At 40.6% G+C, this 18,404-nt stretch overlaps 1 protein-coding gene across 1 annotated transcript in view; it reads right to left on the reverse strand.

The window, feature by feature from the left end:
- Positions 1-12,732, reverse strand: part of EXOC6 (exocyst complex component 6) — a 243,138-nt gene extending 230,406 nt beyond the window's left edge. The window contains exon 1 of the mRNA XM_023546921.2: positions 12,632-12,732. Within this exon, the coding sequence (XP_023402689.2) occupies positions 12,632-12,717 (86 nt within the window). The 5' untranslated portion in view covers positions 12,718-12,732. The remainder of the gene's footprint in view (positions 1-12,631) is intronic.
- Between the last annotated feature and the right edge of the window lie 5,672 nt (positions 12,733-18,404).

An 18,404-nucleotide genomic window follows, 5' to 3' on the forward strand; every position in this document is an offset into this window, starting at 1 on the left:
TATTTCTGCTCTGATCTTTATTATATCCTTTCTTCTGGTGGCTGTGGACTTCTTCTGCTGTTTTCTTTCTGTTTGTTCAAGTGGTGTAGCTAATGTTTTGTTTTGATTTTGTCTCTTTCTTCTTCTTTGATGTGTGCATCTATTGCTATAAATTGATCTCTGAAGCCTGCCTTTGCTGGGTCCCAAAGGTTTTGGTATGATATGTTTTCATTCTTGTTTGATCTTAGGAATTTTTTGATTCCATCTTTGATTTCTTCTATTATCCAGTGGTTTTTAACCAGGGTGTTATTCAGTTTCCGTGTAATCGATTTTTTTTTTCCTTGCTCTTCCTGTTCTTGTTCATTTCTACTTTGATGGTGTCATGATCAGAGAAGATACTTTGTATTATCTCAGTGTTTTGGATTTTGCCAAGGGTTCCTTTGTGGCCAAGATGTGGTCTGTTCTGGAGAAGATTTCATGTGCGTTGGAAATGAATGTGTACTTTGCAGCTATTGTGTAGAGTGTTCTATATATGTCTGTGAGGTCAAGTTGACTGATTGTGGCCTTTAGATCTTCTGTATCTTTGTTGAGTGTCTTTCTAGATGTTCTGTCCTTTACCGAGAATGGTGCGTTGAAGTCTCCTATTGTGGAACTGTCTATTTCTCTTTTCAGTTCTGTTAGAGTTTCTTTTATGTATTTTGGAGCCCATCATTAGTGGGTGAATATTTATTATGGTTAAGTCTTCATGATGGATCATTGCTTTAATCATTATACAATGCCCTTCTTTGTCTTTTGTTTTAAAGTCTATTTTATCTGAGATTAGTATTACCACTCCTGCTCTTTTTTGGTAGCTGTTTCCTTGATATATTTTTTTCCATCCTTTCATTTTTAATAGATTTATATCTTTGTTTCTAAGGTGTTCCTGTTGTAGGCAGCATATTGATGAATCCTACTTTTTTATCCATTCTGTCACTCTGTCTCTTTATGGGTGCATTTAGGCCATTTACATTCAATGTAATTATTGATAGGGGTGAGTTTATTGCTGTCATTTTGTAGTGCTTTTTGTTTGTGGTGGTAACATTTTCTTTGTTCCTCTTGCTCTCACGCGCTGAGTTCCTTTTGTTTGTGGATTTCTTTTTCATTTCTTTCATTTTTGTAGATTTTGTTTTTATTGAGACTATGTTTTCTTCTTAATTTTGATGAGTAGGTTTGTTAACTTTCTTTGTGATTACCTTGAAATTTACTCTTTCTAAATTTGAACCAGTCTTTTATTACTTGGTATCACTTTGCCTTACTCTTCATTTGAAAGTTCTGTACCTACACCGTTTATTCTCTCTTTTATTGTTCTGACATTGTTGTCATTTACAGATTAGCCTTTCTGGTTCTCTGTTGTAAGTCTTTTAGTTTTGGTTAATCCTTGAGAGTTCATTACCTAGGTTGGTATGTGGCTGATGCGGTCTTGTGTTCTAGATTCAGGCTGTCATCTAATGTTTGTTCTCAAATCAAAAGACTCCCTTTAATAGTTCTTGTTAGTTTGATTTGGTTTGTACATATCCCCTTAATTTCTGTTTATCTGGAAATGTCCTAATTTCACCATCAAATTTGAGCAATAGCTTTGCAGGATATATTATTCTTGGTTGGCAATTTTTTTCTTTCAAGGTTTTTTATATGTCATCCATTGCCTTCTCTCCTGTGTGGTTTCTGCCAAGTAATCAAAGCTTAGTCTTATTGCTTCCCCTCTGTATGTGACTTTTCATTTTTCTTGAACTGCCCTAAGGGTTCTTTCTTTGTCTTTGGTTTTAGCAAGTATGATTATAATATGCCTTGTTGATTTTCTTTTGAGGTCTATTCTGTATGGGGTTCGTTGAGCTTCTTGGATGGTTAGCTTTTCATCTTTCATGATATTAGGGAAGTTTTTGCCAGCAGTTCTTCAATGATCCTCTCTGTGTTTTCCGTTTTCTCCCCCTGTTCTGGAACTCTGATCACTCGCAAATTTTTGCTTTTAATTGCATCCCACATCATACTCAGGGTTTCTTCATTTTTCTTTGTTCTTTTCTCTGATTTTTCCTCAAAGTGGTATCCATGTATTTGTCTTCAGTTTCACTGATCCTGTCTTCCATTGTTTCAGACCTGCTTCTCAGACCTTCTATGATAGTGTCCATTTCTGAAATCATGTTGTTTATCTCTGGGATTTCTAATTGCTGTTTTTGAATGATTTCTAGTTGTGAATTTATTTTGGCATTTTGTTCCTGTATAACTTTCCTGAATTCTTCATTGTTTTGCCTGTTTTTTCCATGATTTTCTCTATTTTTTCCTCATTTCGTCTGCTTTCCCCTTCAACTCTTGGATAGCTCTGAATATTGAAGATGTGAATTCCCTATCAGGTAGTTCAAGTGCCTTTGCTTCTGGTGTTTTATGTTGGATGCCTGCTGGAGCCATCTTGTCCAGTTTTTTTTAATATGATTTGATATTGTCTGTTGTCTTTGGTACATTCAGTAATTATTTTCTTCGTTTATTGATTGTAAACTTGTTCGTCCTGCTTTTTTGTTTTATTTGGTTATCTCTGAGCAGGCGGGCTGGGAATTCATTGTTATTTGTTGTCTATGGGCATGATACTTCTCACCACCTTGTCCAATGGGCAGAGCCATTTGCTCAGCTATGGTGCAGCAGGGAAGGTCCAGTGGAAGGGGAGGGGCTTGGATGGGTTGTTTGTGGCACGTACTGGGGCCAGTGGGGCAGGGCCAGGGGTCAGTGCAGGGCAGATTTTGGTAGGCCATGCCTGTGCTCCTTAAGGGTGGAGTGTTCAGCACGTGGTGCAGATAGACAGGAGGGAGAGAGGAGGTTGTTATATGTGGAGCAAAGTGGGTGTGGGAAAAAAGAAAAATAGGAGAGAGAAACAGGAACCAAAAAGAAAGTGCTGAGGGAGCCTGCCATTGGAGTGGCACAGACCTGGGAAAGCCATGTGCCAGTGGCTTTCTAGCCAGGCAGTGAGGCACAGCCCACCAGGAAGGGATGGATATGGCACACGCAGCTAGATGGGTGGGAGAAAGGAAAGGAAGGAAGGGAGAGAGAGATAAGAAACTAGATATTAAAAAAGAGAGAGAGAGAGAGAGGCATACTTGACTGTGTGGTCAGGAGAAAGGAATGTAGAGAGAGACGAGAAACTGAGAAAATAAAAAAAAGATGCCAGGTGGTTGGGGGGAAGGAAAGGAAGAGAGACAAGAAACAGAGAAAAAATAAGAAGAAAAAGGGAAAGAAAGAAAAAAAATGCCCCAAGGAGGCCTGCCAGAAGTGGGTCCCCAGTCAAGCGGGGCTGCACAGCCCATCCAGGATGAGTGGAGATGGCATAAGGTGCGCGATGTTCAGGAGACTGGTAAGGAAAGGAGGTAGAGACAAATAAGCAACCAAGGAAAAAAAGAAGAGAAAAAGAAAATGCTCTAAGGGAGCCCACTAGAAGCAGGACCCCAGCTGAGTAACAATGCACAGTCCATCAGGAAGGAGCGGAGATGGCACACGTCGCCAGGTGTTCAGAAGGGTACGGAAGGAAGATAGAGGGAGACAAGAAATTGAGAAAAGAAGAAAAATGACGCCCCAAGGGAGCCCACTGGTGTGGTGGCACAGACCAGGGAAGTGGCTCCCCAGCCACGCAGTACTGCACAGCCTGTCTAGAAGGGCCAGAGATGGTACGTGGCACCAGGTGTTCAGGAGAAAAGGGAAAGATAGTAGAGAGAGATAAGAAATTGAGAAAAGAAAAAAAAAATCCCCAAGGGAGCCCACTAGCTTTGTGGCATGGACTGGAGAAGTAGCTTCCAAGCCACTAGGCACTGCATAGCCTATCTAGATGGGGCAGAGATGGCACACAGCACCAGGTATTCAGGAGCCAGGAAAAGAAGGAAATTAGAGAGAGACAAGAATCCAAAAAATGAAGAAAAGGAAAAAAGTAATAATAATAAAAGAGAAAAAAAGAGAAATGCCCCCAGGAATCCCACTGGTGTGGTGGAGCAGACCAGGGAAGTGGCCCCAAACTGAGCAGCACAGACCATCCAGAAAGTGTGGAGATGGCACACAGCACCAGGTGTTCAGGAGACAGGAAAAGAAGGATACTAGAGAGAGATGAGAAACCACGAAATGAAGAAAAACAGAAAGGAAAAAAGAAAAAAAATGCCCCCAGAGATCCCACTACTGTGGCAGAGCAGACTTGGGTGGCAGTTCCCCAGCTGAGCAGCACTTCACAGCCTGTCAAGAAGAAGTGGAGATGGCACACGGAGTCAGGTGTTTGAGAGAAAGGAAGGGGAAAAGGTGAGAAAGAAGAAACTAAAAGAAGCCAAAAAAAAAGCAATAACAACGTAAAAGAAAAATGGCACTGAAGGAGTCGGCCAGCGAGGGTGGGGTGAATCCAAGTGTCATGGAGCTGGTGCCTACCCTGCTGAGCAACCGTGGCCTGCAGGGAAGCTGCAGAGGCCAAGCAGGGGGAAGAAGGATAGGGGTGGGGATGGGTGTATTGCTTGCTATTGGGTGCTCTGTCTCCTGCTGGGAGCTCTGTGAAGCTGCCTTCCCATACTCCGTGTCCCCCAATCTTGGTGGCTGATGAGTTCAAGATGGCGAATTTGAGCTGTGTTAGCTAATGAAGATCAAAGACCACAGACTTCAGTATGGATTACACCTCAACATAAAGAAAACAAAAATGCTCACAACTGGACCAATGAGCAACACCATGGTAAACGGACAAAAGGTTGAAGTTGTCAAGGATTTCATTTTACTTGGATCCACAATCAACAGCCATGGAAGCAGCATTCAAGAAATCAAAAGACGCATTGCGTTGGGTAAATCTGTTGCAAAGGACTTTTTCAAAGTGTCGGAGAGCAAAGATGTCACCCTGAAGACTAAGGTGCACCTGACCCAAGGCATGGTATTTTCAATCACATCATATGCATGTGAAAGCTGGACAATGAATAAGGAAGACTGAAGAAGAATTGACGCCTTTGAATTGTGGTGTTGGCGAAGAATATTGAATATACCATGCACTGCCAAAAGAATGAACAAATCTGTCCTGGAAGAAATGCGGCCAAAATGCTCCTTAGAGGCAAGGATGGTGAGACTGTGTCTTACATACTTTGGACATGTTGTCAGGAGGGATGAGTCCCTGGAGAAGGACATCATGCTTGGCAGAGTACAGGGTCAGCGGAAAAGAGGAGAACCCTTAACGAGGTGGATTGACACAGTGGCTGCAACAATGAGCTCAAGCATAACAACGATTATAAGGATGGCGCAGGACCAGGCAGTGTTTCGTCTGTTGTGCATAGGGTCACTATGAGTCGGAACCGACTCAACAGCACCTAACAACAAAGCTAATAGGGGACCTCCACTCACTACCTCTCCTCTCTCTTTCTCTGTCAGTTTCTTATTGCATTCAGTACGTGGTTGAGTTCTTTATCTCTTCGTTTGACACTTAAGGTTCCAGGATTGACGTTTGTCTCTGTTTTACTTAGTTTTTCAGGTCTTTGCTGTGGAGGCACGGCATGGTGCTTGTGTCTATAGTACCATGTTGGCTTGCCCACTAGACTATAGTCTTTGCAGGACCAGATCGCCAAGTCTGCTCCTGCAGAACTGGTGGGTGGGTTCAAAGCACCAACCTTTGGGTTAGCAGCTGAGCTCTTAACCACTGTGCCACCAGGGCTCTTAGTTATTATTGTAGTTATGCTTAATTTATATCTGGGATATGTATTCCAGTACAATTTAATAAATATGTATTTTAGAGCCTTGAAGGAAACAAGCATGCAAACATCTTGAAATTCTGAGCAGGTATGAAATATTGAGTAATGTAAATTTTATTTTGACTGCATAATATTCAGGGGAGAGATAAATCCCTTTTTATATTTACTGATATTTCATACTAATGCAATATCATGACCACATTTAACCTATGATGAGAGTAGTTTAGTATGCTACCTATGGTGGATATAAAATGGAGTTCAGAGAAACTGTTCAGAATAAATGCAGCCAAGGCACAACAATTGGTCTGTATTTGCCTGGAGCAACAGAGGAAGAAGGAGAGTCAGGAATAGGAGGAGGAAATGGAATGTATGGCTAATTGCCTCCATGAACAACTGCGTCCTTTGCCATGAGACCTGAGCTCCTCCATGGTGTCCAGCTACCACATTACTGAATGTTTTAATCAAAGATTCTATAGAAGAACCCTAATCAAAATGGGAAAAATGTAGAACAGAATTTTTAAATTCTCATGAAATCTAGACCTTCTGGAGCCATGGAGGATAAATTAACCCCTGCAACTATTGCCCTGAGATAATCTTTAAACCTTAAAACAAAAATATCCCCTGAAGTCTTCTTAAAACTAAACAATAATTTAGCTTAAGTAGTAAAGAATGTCTGCCTTGAGCATCATGCTCTTTTAAAGTCTGTGTACCCAAAAGAATTGAAAACAAGGGCTCAAACAAAAACATGAGCACAAATGTTCACCACAGCGCTTTTTGAAATAGCCAAAAGGTGGAAACAACCCAAATGTCCATCAACTGATGAATGGATAAAATATGTGGTATATCTGTACGATCCAATATTATTAACTCATAAAAAGGAATGAAGTTCTGATATATGCTACAACAGGGGTAAATCTTGGAAACATTATGCTTAGTGAAAAAAGCCAGAAACAAAAGGCCACGTATTATAGGATTGCATTTATATGAAAAATCTAGAAATAGGCAAATCTATAGAGACAGAAAGTAGATTAGTGGTTGCCAGGGGCTGGGGGAGCAGGGAGGGAGAATGGAGAGTGACTGCTAATTGGTTCATTATTTCTATTGGGGGTTGTCATGGATTGAATTTTATCCCCCAAAATATGTGTCAACGTGGCTAGGCCATGATTCCCAATATTCTGTGGTTGGCCTCCATTTTGTGACCTGTTGTGATTTTCCTATGTGTTGTAAACCCTAATCTCTATGATGTTAATAAGGCAGGATTAGAGGCAGTTATGTTCATGGACAGGACTCAATCTACAGAATTAGGTTATATCTTGAGTCTGTTTCTTTTGAAATATAAAAGAGAGAATATAAAAGCAGAGGGAAGGGGGACTTCATGCCACCAGAAAAGAAACACTGGGAGCGGAATGTGTGCTTTGGGAGTGGAATGCGTCCTATGGACCCAGGGTCTCTGTGCTGACAAGCTCCTAGACCAGGGGAAGATCAATGACAAAGACCTTCCCCCAAAGCTGACAGAAAGAGAGCCTTCCCCTGCAGCTGGCACCCTGAATTTGGACTTCTAGCCTCCTAGACTATGAGAGAATAAATTTGTTTGTTAAAGCCAAAGAAATAAAAATAAAATAAAATCTATCTATATGGATTCAAACTAACAACAGCAACTCAAAAGATTAGATAGGAAACTTAGGAACCTCTTATTCGATCGGATAGATTAGATGTTAGCGGGGGAGAAACAACTCAGGACAGGAGGGTGGAAATGGTGGCACAACTCAAAGAATGTAATTGATGTCACTGAATTGCACATGTAGAAACATGAATTGGTGTATTTTTTGCTGTGTATATTCTTAACAACAAAAAATAAAATTAAAAAAAAAAAAAGAAATGTGGACCTAACCATGGCTGAGGCCTGCCCTGCCTGCAGGGCATCAGGTAGCCTGATGGTAGTGGGCTGGGTAGTTGCTGGGGATTTAAAAGACATCATTTATCTACAGATAAATTTAACTAGTTATATATATGTTTTAGTACGTCACCTAAAATTTTATAGTGTACGCAGTTTAGGATAGGGGGAGGGTTGTTTTGTTTTTAATGTTTTCCGGCCTTTCCTAAAAGCATGTTATCTTTATTCCTAAAAACATTAGAGTCAAAGAGATACAATATCCTGTTTGCTTTCAAACTGGTAAAATTTCACGGTCAGCTTTTGGAAGAGAGCCCAAGAGAGTCTGTGAATACAAGCGTAAAACAATTATGTTATGATAAAACAATTACAAAAATTTCTTCTGGTACGTCATCTTGTACAATTCCCTTTTCCTCCTATTTTTCCCAGCCCTCGTAGGGCCTTCTTTGGATATGTCTCTCTCTCTTTACCTCCCACAGCTCCTCCTTGGCAGTGCCCTACATTGTGTCCATGATTTTCTAATCCCAGGCTCAGCTATAGCAACTAGATATATTGTGGCTTCTGAACTCAAATCAGCTTAGACATGCTGGGATTTCAGGACTATTTTAAGAGGCTAACAACATACCCGCTCCACCCCAAGAGGTCTAATGAGCCCCAGGCTACATGTAGGCCAGAGTCCGTACCCTTCGGAATCAGATTTAATGGGTGGGGCCTGGCTACAGGAAGTTCTAGTGCAGATATGGTAATTAAATATTATGAGCACTGCTAACTGCCCTATTCTGAGACTTCAAAACAGCAGGCAATTCCAACTCCTGGTGAGTCCATGTGTGTCAGAGTAGAACTGTATTTCATAGGATTTTCAGTGACTGATTTTTCAGAAGTAGATCACCAGGCCTTTCTTTCGAGGTGCTTCTGGGTGGACCAAAACCTTCAGCCTTTCAGCCGAGCACATTAACCACAGCAACCTTCACTAATTCATCAGAATCATCCTCAACATGAGAATTTAGGCAACCACTATCAATCCATTAGAATTAATATGCTAGTTGAGACCTATTGCCCATCCTTGTTTAAGAAAGTTGGTAGTATTGAGTCAGCATTGTAGTTTTCTTTACCGTGACTCCAGACAGCCACGAAGCCTACCAGGTACACACATGACCCTAGAGGAAGAAGCTGATGAGGAGCTGGGCATATCTATGCCAAATGGAGAAGGTGGTATGAAAATCAGAAAATCTAAACATAATGAGAAAATCCAGTGGAAATTAGCATACGATTGCAACTTGATGAGAACAGTGAAGCCCAGGAAAATGGGATTAGGACAGCAAAACTAGTTCCAGACTACACCTGCTGGTGAGTTTGAGCCTACCAATCTTCTGCCAGCCAGGAGATTTTGAATGCTGAAAGCTGACCCATGCTAGGACAATGCCAGAACTAGCAGTAGGCCTTTCTTTACACTTCTCCCTTTTCTCTTAATTTCAGTCACCATCTGTGTGTGACTAACATCAAATTTGGCTTTTCTGCCCTGGAATTTTATTCCTCAATTCTTTTTTATAGCTACCTGAGATGTCTTTAGTGAGAGCCTTATCAGCATCACAAATAAAGTACAGTGAAACCTGTGAGAGCCGGAATTTGATGAGACTGCCATGTTTGTCCACGTCTGGCAAGTTTTCCACATTTTACAGCATGCAGCCGCCACTCTTCTATCATTCTCTCTTTAGTGGAGAGTATTTGAGTTTTCCTTCTCTGTCAGGTTTCTGCTTTACACAGGTTCTGGCTTTCACAGGTTTTACTGCATAAGAAAAAAGAGTAGTATCTCAACTCTCTCTTGAAACTGTCTCTCCTTCAAATCTAATACTATAGACAGTGCTGCTACTACTCACATAGAATGAAAACAAACACAGAATCTCAGAATTATGATTCCTGTCTACTTTTCCAACAAAACAAAGGAGCTGACCCAAGGGTCCATTGGAAAATCAGGCAAGAGACAGGCTAGACCATCTAAGGAAAGCTTGCTCCAGGAACAGCCAAGTATAAAATCAGGAGATGGGAGGATAGCCTGGGAAGGGTGGGAAAGACTATGGCCAATGACATCCCCAACAGCATGAGTCTTGGTCTCAGATAAAGGAGACCCACTCTCCCAGAAGACCTGTGGTGATGGTTGTGCCAGGAAGGCTTGGGCACTTGTGTGAAAGAAAAGCTGTTGAGCCACTCTTGATGACATTGATAGAAACCATTTCTGAGTTCTGTGTCACTGAGCTCACCTTGTTAGAGAAGCAAACCCTACCTGGCCCTGATCTGAACCCTTGCCTTGAGCAGGGCATCTCAGATTCCCTACTGGAAGAACAAGGTAGGCAGGGAGAGGAAGCTAACAGAGTTTAGGATTCTACAGAAGAAAATGTTTGTTGAAGCAATGCGTTTCTTCTGTGACAAGGAAAAAAGAATAGGAGAGCTCTCCAATGTTCTCTTTACTCAGTTCCCAGCTACAGGTCTTTGTAAATGTTTGGCTCTTGCATCATCTCAATGCCCCCTTCGTCCATTCTGGGGCCTCATGACAGGGCCTTTGCAGCCCTGCTGGCCAATGCTGTCTCTAGCCACACCCCCTTCCCACCCTCTCTGCCTTTAGAGCTTATAGCTATTAAAATACTTCTAACTCCTCTTCACTGAAATGACAGCATTCTCTCTAGACTGCCTCCTTTTGACTTACAAGGTCACCATTAGCTCATAAGCTCATATAAATTGGTTCAGCACCATTTATCTAGCTACTATGTGACAGGCACTTTGGGAGCTTCTGTAGACAAAACAAAATAAGGTATAAGTAAAACACAGGCCCTGCCCTCAGGAATCTTCAGCTATAACACGGCACACACACACACACACACGTATACACACACGCACCAGGGAGGCATAATAGATGCCCTGGGTTCTTTAGGGCTTCAAAGGAGGGAGCACTCACATCTGGTTGGGGATCAGGAATCGCTTTGTATTTGAGCTGTGCCTTGCAAGATAAGTAGGATTTTGTTTGGCAGGCAGAGATAGGAGCACAGAGTAATAAAAGAAAGGAACTACGAGTACCAGAAGGAAGAAAGTCTCAAGGTATATTATCAAATAGCAAAATCTAGTTTGGCCAAAATGGAAGATCTGTCTTTATTTTCCAACCGTCATATTTGGCCTATGAGCTAATACATTACATATGAGCAGTGGAACAGAGTAGTTGGAATATCAATGACCTGCATAGGTATTTGTAGAGAAGCATCAAACGCCAGCCTAAAAAGCCTTCATCTAATCAAATGATTAGAGCGACAGTTTAGGAAAACCAATTTTGGCTAATATTGTCCTGAAAATGACTCGTTAAGAGCACTGTGACTCCACTCTGTCCTCCAAAATAGTATTGGTATGTTGAAACAGTGGCCTTCAGGGAAGAGTGCTCTTACCCCTTGCTCTTAACCCAAACATGAAGCTTTGTGTTTGGCATTCCAGGCCATGGTGGTGGCAAAGAAGCAACTGGGGGAAATATCTGTGCAGTCTCCACTCTTGCAGAAGATGCTGAGAGAGCACTATGGCTGCCAGATCTAGCTGATTTTTTTCTTTTGGAAGATCAGGTACAAGATTACTTGTCCTGAGAACAGAGGGTAGGGAAGATCCAGGAACCAAAGCAGAAAGGCAGTCCCAGGGCCAGAGCAAGAGCAGCTGAGAGGGTGGTTCTAAGGAAGAATCAAGCCTATAGATGATGGCCAGGGGAAAGATGATGAGGGTCAGGGGTTGAAGGCTGAGGACTGAGAAGCAGCGATGGCAACAGAGGCAACAATAGCTAAAACAAGTCTAGGCCCCTTTCACCCTCTTCTCTTGTTTCCTTTTAGACTGCTGAACTTGCCATCAGGCAAACGCCCAGGTTTTAGAAGGTGTTGGTAAAGTATAATGTATGTTCCATATGGAAAAAAACTAATTGAGTTTCCCATTCAGTAAAGAGCTCTGATTTTTTCTGTCTGTTTAATGGGAAAAAATGCTGCCATTATTCACAGGATGTTCATGATACTCAAATAAGATGAAGGTGCGTAGAATAGTTATATTGGAGTTGTAATTTTGCAACTACACCCACATATTTATAAATGCCTCCAATAATCAACCAATAAATCTTAGTAGCTTACCATGCCCCCAGTAGTACCCTAGGCCCTTTGAAGAGATTCAAATTTATGTTTAATACAAAATCAAGTTTAAATATTTAGGAGATGTTTATTCAGGTTTAAGCTATAGTGAATTTAAAAGCACTCTGAGACCTTTCTGAGAATGAGGAGACGCCATACACACACACACACACACACAAAATCTTTTCACTTAACCTACAAATATTAGTCAACAAATACTTACTGACTGTTACTATCACATTCGGTGATTGCCGGCCTGTTCCCACAGTGGTAGGTGTCAGATACAGGCAGAAAATCAGAGAGAATTAAATTTTAAAAGCCAACCTTTTAACGCAGACATACATGGTCTTTCATCTTAATCCTGTTCTTGAACAGTGCGAAGTAATACCCATATTACCAAAGAAGCTATTTTTAAATCTTACGTAGAAATAAAAAAATACATAGCCAAGAGATCATCATATACACAGGAGGAGAGCAATAATACAAATAAACATTCTACCATTTTTTTCCTACAATTCACATCTACCCAAATATTAATTGGCTTCATTGATATGTCTAATTGCCCTGGAAGTTTTTCACTAAGTGATATCTTAGGTTAAACAATTGAAATCTCATGTAAGTGGAGATAGACTATCTATTTGGAAATGGCACAAGACCTTCAATAATTTGAAAGTCATTTGCATTTTTAACCTTGTGCTGATGAGTCAGGAAACAAGGATAAGGTACAAGAAGGTGGCTTCTTTGTTTATTGTAATTTCTCTAAGGATAAGAAAACTCTGAGATTAGTATACAGAACTGTTTTTCAAAAATAGTTTTCATTCTGTTACAGAGAAAAGCGTAAAAAAAAAGTGAAAAAGAATACCTTATTGCCACCAAAGAAGAAGCAATAAAATATAAATAAGCCATACCTTAAAGTAGCTTCAATGGGCAGCTCAAAAGACTGAATCTCAGCCAGGACATTCTCATAGGTTTGATCTGTGTCTTCTTCCAACATTCCACATCCCCCTGACTTCCCAGCGGCAGACATCAGATTTTCAGTGCAAAACAATTATATTTTATAAAAGAATTGCAGTTTTCCTTGTAATTAATATAAGGATTTTCTGTACATGGAAAGCAGCAGCAAAAACTGAGCTTACTGTCTGACTTCACATTATCAAATCCTTGCTTCCAAGAATGTTGTGCAGCTGTTGCTGTCCTGTCTCTACTTATAACATTTTACTTATTATTAACCTTGACACAGTTCAGAGAGTTCCTTTCTAATGCCTGCTATATTTATTTATGTGTTTCTCAAAGACAGTAACTATGAAGGTCAGTAGGAATTAGAACCATTGCACTATAAAATTTGATTAAATATAATTGATTTGTTAGGGTATTTAATATTATTTATGCTAAATGTGAAACTAAAGCTTTGTTCTAGATTATCCCTGCAAATATGCCCTTGTCCACATTTCCAAGCAGGTAACTTGTCTGGAAAAAAAATGTAGTGACCTAAGAGATGTTCCCTGTCCTTCCTCCATGATCCCGTTTGTTTCCCTACTCTACTGGTAAAAAGCTGTGTAAAATTCCTCCATTATTTGTTTTAATCCTTGTTCAAGTACAAATGCTCCTAGGAGCAGTTAGATTTTAGTCCTTATCAGTTACGTATGACTCACTGTGAAAGAGTTTGTCAGATCCTTTCTGCAAAATAAGTTTTGATGGGGAGAAAAAAGGAGCATGGAGATGCCAGGATGTTAGGGGGCTGGTTGCCACTGAAAGGAAAAAAGAGTATAAGAACTATATGCCCAAAGTAAAAAGGGAAAGTGTGGCCTATAGCCAACTCCAAGTAGGCCTCAAAAATTAAATGGCCACGGCATTTTCCATTACTACTTGCACAAGATCTTCATAAACTCTGAGTTTAACCTCATACGTTCTTCCTAGAAAGTAGATATTTAAAGGGATAAGTAGTGACATTCTTAAATATGAAGCTATTTTTAAAACTCTTTATCCGAATTTTGCTCTGAAGGACACTGAATTTTTTTCTCCTAAAGATGTAGCATTCAAAGCATAATGTAACAACAGGTACTGTCATAGATTACATCAGCTTTTGACTCCTTCGTGCATCCATACCCTTGCCAGTGCCTCACTGTAGGCAGAGTGCTCTTCCCTGCCCAGTGATTTTGGGCATGGCCATGTGACTTCTGCTGACCGATGGTAAATGAGCTGAAGTGACAGTGTGTGAGTTCCACCTAGGCTTTCTAAGGCCTCATGTATCTCCATTTGTCCTCTTGTATCTCTGCCATCCCCTGAGAAGAACAAGCCCTGGCTAGCTTGCAGGTCTAAGGAGGATGAGAGAGATATGAAGGAGATTCCTCCCACTGATCCACAGACCTGCAGGGAGAGGCCTAGTCTCACCCAGCTGCAGCAGCCTGAAACAAAGCTGCCCCCCCTGCCCAGGCTAGATCAGCCAAACCCCAGCTGACCTACAGACACAGGAGCAATATTAAATGATTGCTACCAAAGTCAGTAAGAAAACTCAACAGAAAAGAATGTTTATAATAAAGAATCTGACAAGTATAATTTGGCAACAACACCAACAGTGACCAAAAAAACGAGTGTATGGTCACGTATGTGTGTGTATAGGCATATAGGTATATGGACAGGTATATGTGTGAACATATGTGTATACAGATAGAAGTAACTATATATATGCATGTAAGTAAAGATATGTATGTGCAGGCATATATATTCATAGAGGACACAATTACAAATACCTCTAAGACGTAGCTAAACATCTTAAGAGATTGGTTTTCTGGGTTTGAAGACTTAGGGCTTTAGTCTCAGGGGACAACTCAGTCAATTGGCATAATATAGTTCACAGAGATCATGTGCTGCGTCCTAGTGAGGTGAGTAGTACCTGGGGTCTTGAAAGCTTGCAAGCAGCCATCTAAGATACAACTATTGGTTAATCCTCAGGAGCAAAAGAGAAAGAAGGAAGCCAAAGTCTCAGAGAAGAAACTAGTCTACAGGGCTAATAGCCTACGAGAGCCACAGCCTCATCTACCCTGAGACCAGAAGAACTAGTTGGTGCCTGGCTACCACTACTGACCGTTCTGAACAGGGCCACAATACATGAACCCTATATAATGGGAGAAAAATGTTGAACCGAACTCAAATTCTTAAAAAGTTCAGACTTGCTGAACCACTTAAGATTCCCTGAGACTGTCGCCCTCAGATACTCCTTAATCCTTGAACCAAAACTATCCCCTGAGATCCCTTTTAGTGAAACAACAGAGCGGCACATAAGACAAAGGGTATTGCCCATAAGTATGGTGCTCTATTAAAAAACAAACAACAGAAGTCTATATGAGACCAAAAGGTCAATAATTACTCTAAAGCAAAGATGAGAAAATAAGGGGGCAGGGAAACTAGAGTACCAGAAATGGAAAAAATAGAATGCAATGAAAGAGAATGTTGTTGACTCATTGTGAAAAATGTAAGTAATGTCACTGAACAAATTATACAGAAATTGTTAAATGGGAACCTCATTTATTCTGTAAACTTTCACTGAAGACACAGTATTATTTAAAATAGTAAGACTAAATGATTGCTGTTTTCAGCCTCTGAATAATTTGTTACACAGCAATAGCAACCCTTAGAATGCAGCATCCTTTACTTCAACCCCACCAATAACCCCAACTCTTAGCCCTAGTTTTCCTCCATTGGCAGGATGGAACAAATGCAACAGAAATATACCTAACACAGTTTTCCCCTAGGATGAAACACCGATGCCGTCCTTTAAGACTTGGCGAAAAAAACATTGACTTTATATCTTGTGTTAAGTCATTTATGTCCAAAGTTTTTAATGTATACTAAATTATAAGATTGTTTAAGAGCAGAATGTCTATATGATTCATGATTGTATTCACCATAACATTTAACATATTGCCCTTTATATAGAAGGTGCTCAAAAAATGCTTATTGAATGAATAAATGGGTGCAAAAACAACAAGCTAAGAATTACCTCTGCCTTGTGAGGAAATGTTGGTTCAAACTGGGCAAAAATCTGACAATTTCCAGATTAAATTTAACAGAATCTGGTAATAAGTAAATGTATGATGAGAAATCCTTGCTCTAAGAGTTTTGGTGATCACTATACTACATCATAGACAACAAATTCATAGGTAATGCCGCATACCCACGAACATATCTCTGTGATGACCCACCCAGCCCTAAATGTCACATAGTTAAAAAATTGATTCTCTCTCACATGTATACATCAAATTTTTATTTTGAAAAATTTCAAATGTAGGCAAGAGTTATAAGAAGAATACCATAAACAGCCGTACGCTCTTCATCCGATTTACGAGTTTTTAACATTTTGCCACATTTGCTTTCTGTCTTTCTCTCTTTGCTTATTCAAAGGAATTTTACAGTGTAGCCACAAGCCTTTAATATATCTAGGGAAAACGTATTAATTTAAATAGAGTATTTTTAGAATACTACAATACTATACTTTAAAATATTATAATTAACAAAACCACAATAGCTTTGACTCATCGTTCCTGCATGACTATACAGCATCATCACCCTCCTTTGGTACAGCCAGCCCCACCAGGGGATTTAGGGTCTCTAGCCTGTTGAACTGGTTGCCTTCCTCAGCTCTTTAGCTCTCCCCACCTCCCCTCTGCTTCCTGCCTACTGTCTTCTACTCCTCCCACTTTTGTTAAGTGAATTTTCTCTGTGCCTCTTACTTTCTTCTACGTTGTATAAGGCACCGGCAACAACTTCCTGTTTCCACTGACCAAACCAGCATCTTCCTTTTATTCAAAACTTTCCTTGAGTGCCATTTCCTGCCGGAAGTCCGCACAGATTGAATGGGCAGGAGAGAATCTCCTCCCGAAAGTAACAGTCAGAAAAACAGCCTCCCCTGTCCCAGAGTGCTGACAACATCACTAAATAAGGAAGGGAAAAGGAGGAAATGGAACATTTTAAACATCATACTCCAAGATGTCCATAAAAGAGAATGTTGTGTGTGACTGGAATGCTCCCAGTCTCGACCCCGACCTCTCCTTCCAGTAGCAGCTGAAACTATTTGACTACCTCCAACGGTCAAGTCTGACCACTGACAGGAGATATTTAATTGGTCCTAGCCCGTGGTCCTAGCCATCTCAAGGGGGATGATATCCATTCTTTTCCCTACCCCCACCCCAACCTAGGGACATTGCCTAGAGATATTTTTTGTTATCACAACTGGTGGTGAATACTACTGACACCTAGTGGGTGGAGACAAGGGATGCTGCTGAATGACCTTCAGTGCAGAGCACAGCCCCCACAACAAATTACCCAGCCCAAAATGTCAATCCTATCCTTTGAGACTCTTCCATAAGGCCATGGAGATATCTGTTGATATGGCCCTGTTCCGTTCTGAGCCTTTTTCTTCCTTCTCTGTAACTGAGTCTCTCATCTTGTTATTCAGCTGGGATCCCCAGTTCCTCTAGAACTAGACACCAACCTTTTATTAAAGTAAACCTTTTATTCAAATAAAAACTCCATCAGATTTTGCCTTCTTCCCTCGTCAAGGCTAGAGTCCCAGCTTTGTCACTCTGTACTGGAACCACCAGCGGGAAGCATTGTTTTCCGGAAGTGTTATTTTCGTAAGTTTCATTAGCACAGGTGCCCCCTCTCCAGTTCTGTCCAGCTCCTTGGTGGAGGTTGTCTTTCCTACCCCTACCCTATGCTTTCCTGTGGAGCAGTTCTCTTGCCTTTTGTTTTTATGTTTTTGATAGGTTCTTTTTAAAAAAAAAAAAAAAAAACTCAGCAAACTGGGAGTAGAAGAGAGTCTCCTTGAAATGATAAAGGGTATTGTTATGGATTGAATCCTGTCCCCCCAAAATATGTAGTGAAATTCTGGCCCCCTGATGGCACAATGGTTAAGTGCTCAGCTACCAACCAAAAGGTTGACAGTTTGAATCCACCCAGCAGCTCCTGGGTGAAAGAACTGGCAATCTATTCTCGTAAAGACTGCAGCCTAGAAAACCCTGTGGGGAAGTTTTACTCTGTCACATGAGCTTACTATGAGTCAAAACTGACTCAACAACAACATACCTATAAATATGATCTTGTTTGGCAATGGGGTTTTCTTTGTTATGTTAATTCTATCATACCTAAGTCTATTGGGTTCTAAATCTAATCAATTCTGAGTTAGGAAAAGAGCAGAATGGACACAGAGATACACTTGGGGAAGACAAACACTATGTGAGGATCATCTACAAGCCATGGAAGCGAGGAAGGCCCAGGCCTACCAACAAAGAAGAAGCTGACACAGCTGAGGCCCTAATTTGGACTTTTAGCCTCCATCACTGTGAGAAAATAAATCTCTGTTCATTAAAGCTACCCACTTGTGGTATTTTGTTACAGCAGCACTAGGTAACAAGTGTCTACCAAAAGTCCCACTGCTAACATCTTAGTGACAAAGTATCAAATGTTTTCCCCTTCAATTTAGGAAAACAACAAAGATGTCCACTATCACTACCTCTGTTCATAATTGTTGCAGAAGTTCTAGCCAGTGCAATAAGGCAAGACAAAAAAATAAAAGGTATAAAGGTAAGAATGAAGAAAAATTGACATTTGCAGATTACATGATTCTATAACATAGAAAATCTAAATGGATCAACAAACTATGAGAATTAAGGAGTGAATTTA

The sequence above is a fragment of the Loxodonta africana genome, chromosome 16, assembly GCF_030014295.1.
Source record: "Loxodonta africana isolate mLoxAfr1 chromosome 16, mLoxAfr1.hap2, whole genome shotgun sequence".
Lineage (NCBI taxonomy): Eukaryota > Metazoa > Chordata > Mammalia > Proboscidea > Elephantidae > Loxodonta > Loxodonta africana.